Genomic DNA, 7,329 nt, shown 5'->3' with positions numbered 1-7,329 from the left:
GTCCCAGTCCAACCTGGAGAAGTGGGCAGCACTCTGTGCACCTCCCACCCCTCCAATGCCTCCCTGGCCCCACTCCCAAAAAACCACGGCAGCCACAGCGTTTCCCCAAGGGGGTTTTACTGTCTGGTGCCCGGGGTGGGAATGGGAGGTGACCCCGCACCAGGCCGGCTGGGTGCGGCTTCCCCGAGGGGGAAAAGGGGCTGTGGGGATGTGAGCGGGGGCTCCGGGGGGCCTGGGGGGAGTATGGCTTCTCTCCTTCAGTGCTACTGCCGGCAGGGTCCTGCGGCGGGGCTGGGCGTGCTGGGCCAGGGCGCTCCCGTCTCTCAGCTCTCCTCCTCGGGCACGGGGGCAGTGGAAGGGCTCCTGCTCCTCTCCTCGGCCTCGCCCGCGGGCAGCAGCAGGGCCGGGCTGGGGCTGGAGTGCCGCTGCTTGCGCATGAAAGGGAAGACCCTGCGGGTAGAACGGGGTCAGAACAGGCGGGGATCACCCCAAGTGGAGCCCAGGGGGCGGCCCCTGCTCTCACCGCTTCTTGGTCTCCGGGGGAATGACGGCCTCGGCCAGGAGGTTCTTGTAGAGATCCGACTTGAGGAACCGCGGGTAGGAGTCCTGGGCCAGCAGAGACCTGAGTCAGGATCCTGCCCAGCCCTGCAGTGCCCAGCCCTGTCCTCACCCACCTTCTTCATCAGCATGTAGATGTGCATCTGGGCATCGTCCATCACGTAGCGATGGGGCGTCTTGATGCCCTCCAGGGTTCTCTCCATGGTCTTGCTGTCGATGTTCACCCAGCGGGTGGCTCCGGGAGCCAGGAACTGCCTGGGGATCACAGACAGGGCCGTGAGCCCGGCCCTGCCCTGGGACAGAGCACCCTGAGGGCCTGACCATCCCCAAAGCTTCCCTCCCAAACCCTCATCCCACTCACTGGTAGATGGAGTCCACGATCTCGGCGATGCGGGACTGCTCCCCATAGCGCAGCTCCTCACACGCCTCCCAGAAACTCAGGTTCTCAGCTGGGGAGGGGGACAAGGTGCTGGGAATGGGGACACACAACTGGGCACCCCTCATGGGCAATCCCCAAATGCCATCATGGCTGGGCATGTGTCCCCATGGGTTGGTTTGGTGGTGTTGGGGTTGGACAGTGGATTAGGCACTACTGGGAGGGACATGGTGGGTTTGGCAGTGCTGGGTCAGAGTGGCGGGTGACACAGTGGTGTTTTGGGGCTGGGGCTGCTCACCACTGAACTCCTTCTTGAGGAACTCGAGGAGCTGTGCCCGGCCCAGGGGGTCGTTGATGAGCTCACTGAAGTTGAAGCCCCAGCGCTCCACCCGCAGCTTTGTAGGGGTTGTCACTCTGTGGGTGACAGCAGCATTGGGGCTGGCAGCCCACGGCAGCCTGTGTGACCCCACAGACCCCACAACCCTGTCCTGAGGGGGGGCCTGGGGCACTTACGTGGGGGCATTCATGGCCCAGTACGTGGTGTCATCCGTGATCCAGGGGTTGCTGGGCAGGCAGCCAGACATGATGGGGTCGTGGGGCACATACTGCTCGTTGAACTTGATGTACCTGCCAGGAGTGGTGGCTGGAGGGGTGACCAGGGCCACCAGCCCCAGCCACCGTGGGGACATGATGGGGACACAGTGGGGATGTCCCCAAGCTGTGCAGTCTCAGCTGCACTCCCTGCTGAGGGCTGTGGTGCAGTGGTGCCAGCACCAGCTGCTGGGGTGTGGGTGCCCCTGTCACCCCAACAGGGACCCAGCCCATGGCAGGGGCAGCTGCTGCCACTCACCCCTCTAGGCAGATGGAGGACTTCACCCTGGTCCTGGCCATGGCCTTCCTGCAGTACTCGATCTGGGGCCAGGCGCAGGGGAGATGTTGGGGGGCCTGGCAGCTCGTGCCCCCCAGGAGCTGCCCCCACCCCTTGCCCCACTCACCTCTCTCTTGTAGTAATCCATGTTCTTGGTCTGCAAGAGACACACGGGGCTGGGTGAGGCACGGTGGGGCTGGGACATTGTCCTGTCACAACCACCCTGGACAATCCAGGCACCCAGTCCCCCACCCTGGGGCTCTGTAGCCCATCCCTGTGGCCTCCAGCCTCATTCCCCCAGCCCTCCTGGCTCAGCCAGCACAGCCCGTGGAATGAACCCTGCCTTCCCCCCTCCACACCCCGGTGTGACACCAGCCCCGGGTTAGTGACACTTACGTGGGCAGAGGACACGGCACACGGGCGCAGAGAAGAGAAAGTGGGTGGTTAGTGAGGACAGCCTGGGGGTGCTGGGGCAGCATTAGTGGGGTCACAGCACAAGGAAGGGTTTGGTGGCTGCTGATGGCTGCCAGGGCTCCCTGCAGGGGTTAGAGGTGCTGCCACAGAGGGGTGGTGGGTACAAGGACAAACACACAGACTCCCTATGCTCGGGGTTGGGGGACACACAGATGTTAGCAGAGCTGGGGCTCACCCCTCACCCCAAAATGTGGGCACAGCCTGGGGTGAGATGGATGGGCACCCACCAGGGCAGCTCTACAGCCCAGCTCAGGCACTGGCTGTGCCCTGTGCCCTCTGGCAGCCCCGGGGGTGCCTGGACACCCCCACTCACCAGCTGGACACGGGTGGTGTGGCAGTTCCTGCGCTCGGGACCCTGCTCCAGCACGTTGGGGGCTCCTGGCTGCAACGAGAGCATCATTCTGGGGGCTGGGGGGACCCCCTGTGCCCCCTGCAGCCCACCCCTCTCCCTGCGCTCACCGGGGGCCGGTTGACGAGCCAATACGCCTGTTCCTGGCAGTCGATGACGATGCGGTCGCCCTTGCGGCGCTGCTTGGCTGCCCTGGCCGTGCAGAGGCAGCGGGGAGGTGCTGGCACCCTGCCTGCCCGGCACCCAGGGGTGCTCCATCCCGGCCGCTCCCCGGGGCGCAGCGGTGCCCGCACTCACCGGAGCTGCTCCCGCGCCTGCATCACCACGAAGTCCCAGGTGTGGTTGATCCTCTTGTGCAGGAGGTTGTAGTTGTCCTGGGGAAGCGACAGGTAGGCACAGAGCTGTCCCCTTGCCTGGCTCCGGGTCCTGCTGCCGCTCCAGCACGGGGAAAACCGGTGCTTTTTGCTCCTGGGAGAGCCGAGACTCCCCCAAATCATCACAGGGGTGAGGGGGGCACCGCTCACCTTCTCGTGTTCGATCAGGTCACCCTGCCTGCGGATGTTCTTCTTGGCCAGGTAAATGGCTGCAGGGGAAGCGGCGGCGCTCAGGGGGCTGGGAGGGGTCGCAGCCCCTGTTGGTGCCCTCGGCTCGGCAGCTCTTACCGTAATCCAGCTCGGTGGCCGGCCACTTGGTGCTGGTCCAGAAATAGGGGGTCTGCGGGGAGGAGGAAGAGGCTGGGGAACCTGCCGGGGGGTACCGCAGGGCTGTACCAGGGGCAGTTCGGGGGCCGTACCTGGAAGCGATAGGGCGACTCATCCGCCCGCAGCACCAGGCTGCGCGGGTCCCGGAGCGGGTAGATGTAGCCGTGCTTCACGATCAGGTTGCCGAGGTGCAGAGACTCTGTGGAACGGGATTGGGGGCTGTGTGGAGGCCCGGCAGCCCCATTTGCCCCCTCCCTCCCTGTGCCAGGACACTCACCCTCCTCGGAGATGCCGTACTTCTGGATGAGCCACTCCACGATGTCGTTCCCTGGGGACAGAGGGGAGGCATTAGCGGGGTGCACTGGGGTCCCCCAGACTGGACACGGGGGGGATCTCGGCTGGGGCACCTGGCACAGCCCGGGGGTCACTCAGGGTGACGGGGGCCCTGCCAAGGCCGTGCGAGCGCCCGCCCCGCGCAGCCGATGCACAATTGATGCAGCTGCAGCGGGGCGGGGAGAGCGGCGGGGCCCGGCCGGGGGGGCTCTTTGCGGGGCTGGGGACACCCGGGGGGCTCCCACAGCCCTCCCCACCCTCCCCCATCGCGGGGACCCACCTGTCATAGCGTGGGGGATGACGGTGATGAGCAAACGCTGGTTCCTCATCTTGATGCCCATGTCGGGGTCCTGCATGCTGACGATCATCCGCTCCATCTGCGGGGGGAGGAACCGCCGTGCTCAGCCCCGCCACGGCGGCACCGGGGCTGGACACAGCCTGGGACCCCCCACGGTGAGCCCGGGCACCCTGTGACCCGCACACAGCCTGGGACCCCCCACGGTGAGCCCGGGCACCCTGTGACCCGCACACAGCCTGGGACCCTCAGGGTGACCCCGGGCACCCTGTGACCCGCACACAGCCTGGGACCCCTCAGGGTGACCCCGGGCACCCTGTGACCCGCACACAGCCTGGGACCCCCCACGGTGACCCCGGGCACCCTGTGACCCGCACACAGCCTGGGACCCCTCAACCCGACAGGGGGACAGCCTGGAGCCCTGCAGGACACCTTGTGCCCAGCCTGGGGACAGCCTGACATGCCACACACAGCCTGACCGAGGCACCCAGAGCCGGGCGAGTGTGCGATGCTGGAGCTGCAGACGCTCATCCTCTGGAGCATCCCTGGTTTAGGGGAGTGAGCTCTGCCCAGGCTGTGGCAGCTCCCCAGCCCGGTGGAAGAGCAGAGCCCGCAGCTCCGGGGCGCTGCCCGTGGTTATTCCCTCGTGGGGCGGCTCCCGGTGTCCCGTGGCGGTGCCGGGGCTGGGATGGTCCCCGCTGTCCTGTCCCGGGTACGCTGCTGCTCCCCGGCGGTCCCGGTGCCCCCGTAACCCAGAGCGGTGTCAGTGCCCGTCCCCACGGCCCCGGTGTCCCGGTTTTCACATTCCCAGCGCCCCGTCCCCGCTCCGCGCGGTGTCTGCGCCCTGTGCCCCTGGTCCCCGCTCCCCAAGATGCCCCTTCCTGATCCCCCCAGTCCCAACGCCGGGTCCCCGCGGCGCCCCCTCCCCACGCTGGCGGTCCCGGTTTCCCCCGCGGGGCTGTTGCCGGTGCCGGTGTCGCTCACCTTGCTCAGACAGGGCATCTGGAGCCGGGGGCTCCGGCCGCGGGGGCCGCCGATGGTCATGGCGGGTGCGCCCCGCGCCGCGCTCTCCGCCCCGACCCGCCCGGCCCCGCCCGGCCCCGCCCCGGCTGCTGCTGCCGCCGCCTCCACCGGGTGCCCCAAACCCGGCCCCGACCCCCCGGGGTCAATCTGGCCCCTGCCCGTGGGACCCCCAGCACCCCCTCCCCTCCTCCAGCCTCCCGGGGCCGGGGGTGCCCAGGAGGGGAAGCCCCGCTGTGGCTGCTGGATGGAGGCTCGGGCAGGGTGCGGGAAGGGCTTTGGGGCCACGGGAAGGACCCTGGCGGGGGGCGGGCAGGGTGGACAATGTGCCGGCGGCCTGCGGGGCTGCGGGCAGGGGGCGGGCAGGGCACTAAGGGGACACAGGGGATGCTCTGGGATACAGGGGATGCTCAGGGGACACAGGGGATGCTCTGGGATGCAGGCAGTGCTCTGAGGGGACACAAGGGATGCTCCTGGGATGCAGACAGTGCTCAGGGGACACAGGGGATGCTCAGGGGACACAGGGGATGCTCCTGGGGTGCAGGCGGTGCACTGAGGGGACACAGAGGATGCTCTGGGATGCAGGCGGTGCTCACAGGGGATGCTCTGGGATGCAGGCGGTGCACTGAGGGGACACAGGGGATGCTCTGGGATGCAGGCGGTGCTCTCAGGGTACAGGCAGGAGGCTCTCGGGGTGCGGGCAGCGCGGGGCGGGCGCGCCCGGCGATGAGCTCACTGCAGTCTCGCCGCCCACGAGCGGAGGGGCTGGAGCCGCCGAGGGGCGGGGGCGGGCGGGGGCGGGCAGCGGAGCCGCCGCGTCTGCGGGAGCCGCCGCCGCCCCGCCGGGCCGCGCCGGGCAGCGCCGGGAAAGCGCAGCGGGGAGCGCTCGGGAGCGGCCGGCACCGCCGAGCGCGGCGGCAGCGGGCGGGAGGAGCCGCCGGCACCGGCAGAGCCGCGCCCCGGGCCCCGCCAGCGGCCGCCCCGCCCGGCCCCGGGGGCGGCGGGCCCGGCACGGCCCGGCCATGCTCGGCCTGGACGTGTGCGAGGCCGGCGGGCAGCTGCTGGAGCTGCTCTGGCTGGCGCTCTGCTACCGAGGTGAGCGGCGGCGGCCGGGGGGCAGCGGCCGGGGGTGGCGGGGGGCACTGCCCGGGGAGGGAGGGCGAGCATCGCTCCCGGTCCCCAACAGGTGAGCGGCCCCCGGGTACCCGGTGCATCCATCAGTGAGCGTCACCCCGGGCCCGGGGGGCTGGAGAGCCCCATGGGGGACACCCCGCTGTCCCCCGCCACCTCACACCCAGGGGATGCCACCCTGCCCTGCCACCCGGGGGCGGCCGGCGAGTCCCCAGGTGCATCCCTGAGCTGGGAGTGTCCCTGTGACACCAAAGGACAGGGCCTTGCTGGGGGGCCCAGAGGGGCAGTAGGGCCACTGTTCCCTTCACCGCTGCTGCCCTGGGGACCCACATCTTGGCCCTGAGGCTCCACATTTTGGGCTCTGCGGCCCTGGGGCTGAGCACAGGCAGTGTTCTCCCTGCCCCATGCTGTGTTCCCAGCACATCCCCAGGGATGGAGTTCCAGGGGCTCTGGGGAGCTCAGTGTTTGCAGTCACTATAGTGGGGGGTGATGCAGTGGGCAGGGAGACTCAGGGACTGTGGGGACATCACCCACACTCGTGTCCCCAGCAGCCTGACAGCACCAGAGCCACCATCCCAGTGATGCTTTTCTGCCCTGCAGCTGCTGCTGGTCTGGGTTTGGGGTGGGAGATGGGGCTGGAGGTTTCCCAGTGGGGCTGGAGGGGGCTGCAGGGCGGTGACAAGGACTCCTCTGGGTGACACGAAGGGGCCCTGGGGGCTGGAGGGGTCTGCAAGCACCAGCTCGCCTCGCTCCATGACCGTGCGGAAATGCGGCCGGCGGCGTCACCTCTGCTCTGCTCTGGGCTGTGCCACCAGGCCCCGGGGACAGCCAGCCTGGCAGCCTTCCCTGGGCTCCGGGCAGGGGAACAGCTTGGGCCTCCCCATGGGGATTTCCCCCGTCACAGCCCAGCCACCCCCTGCCCACCGCTGCCTTGGTGTCGGGGGGTGTCCCCGGGGTGTCCCCAGGGCTGTCACTGCCTGTCCCCCGCAGACATCATGGCTGACAAGGAGGGGTGACGCTATCGCTGGAGGAGGAGGAGGAGGAGGATGCCGACGTGGCCCTGGCGTACAAGACGCCGGAGAAGAAGAGCCTGCAGGAGATCCAGGAGCTGGACCCGGGGGATGAGAGCCTGCGGAAGTACAAGCAGGCGCTGCTGGGTGCCATCCCCGCCGCCCTGGGTAAGGCTGGCGGCTGCAGAGGGGTTTGGGCTCCCAGACAGCCCAG

General features: G+C 69.0%; 2 protein-coding genes across 3 annotated transcripts in view; one reads left to right on the top strand and one right to left on the bottom strand.

Moving 5' to 3' along the window:
* Window positions 1–323: 323 nt before the first annotated feature.
* Window positions 324–5,025, bottom strand: RGS11 (regulator of G protein signaling 11; the record flags this gene model as incomplete). Of its 2 annotated transcripts, none has more annotated exons than XM_083872844.1 (17): window positions 4,939–5,025; window positions 3,940–4,036; window positions 3,604–3,654; window positions 3,419–3,525; window positions 3,288–3,339; window positions 3,150–3,208; window positions 2,923–2,999; window positions 2,736–2,817; window positions 2,590–2,658; window positions 1,930–1,959; window positions 1,785–1,846; window positions 1,448–1,561; window positions 1,233–1,348; window positions 920–1,007; window positions 675–813; window positions 524–606; window positions 324–450 (listed from the first exon to the last, which is right to left on the bottom strand). In XM_083872844.1, the coding sequence occupies exons 1-17, from the start codon at window positions 4,996–4,998 to the stop codon at window positions 324–326; spliced, it is 1,413 nt and encodes a 470-aa protein (XP_083728970.1). In that variant the 5' UTR covers window positions 4,999–5,025. The 2 variants fall into 2 exon arrangements, with proteins under 2 accessions (XP_083728970.1, XP_083728971.1); XM_083872845.1 differs by having other exon boundaries at window positions 1,930–1,953.
* Window positions 4,997–7,329, top strand: part of PDIA2 (protein disulfide isomerase family A member 2) — a gene marked incomplete at its 5' end in the record, with an annotated part of 6,167 nt that continues 3,834 nt past the window's right edge. Inside the window, 8 exon segments of the mRNA XM_083872309.1 lie at window positions 4,997–5,003; window positions 5,171–5,238; window positions 5,732–5,835; window positions 5,837–5,899; window positions 5,901–5,980; window positions 5,983–6,069; window positions 7,096–7,116; window positions 7,119–7,283. Coding sequence (XP_083728435.1) covers window positions 4,997–5,003; window positions 5,171–5,238; window positions 5,732–5,835; window positions 5,837–5,899; window positions 5,901–5,980; window positions 5,983–6,069; window positions 7,096–7,116; window positions 7,119–7,283 — 595 coding nt within the window.

This window comes from Zosterops lateralis (genome assembly GCF_965231275.1).
Source record: "Zosterops lateralis genome assembly, chromosome: 15".
In the NCBI taxonomy this organism is placed as follows: Eukaryota; Metazoa; Chordata; class Aves; order Passeriformes; family Zosteropidae; genus Zosterops; species Zosterops lateralis.
Note: the sequence above shows the minus strand (reverse complement) of the source record. Positions and strands in the feature narration are given on the sequence as shown.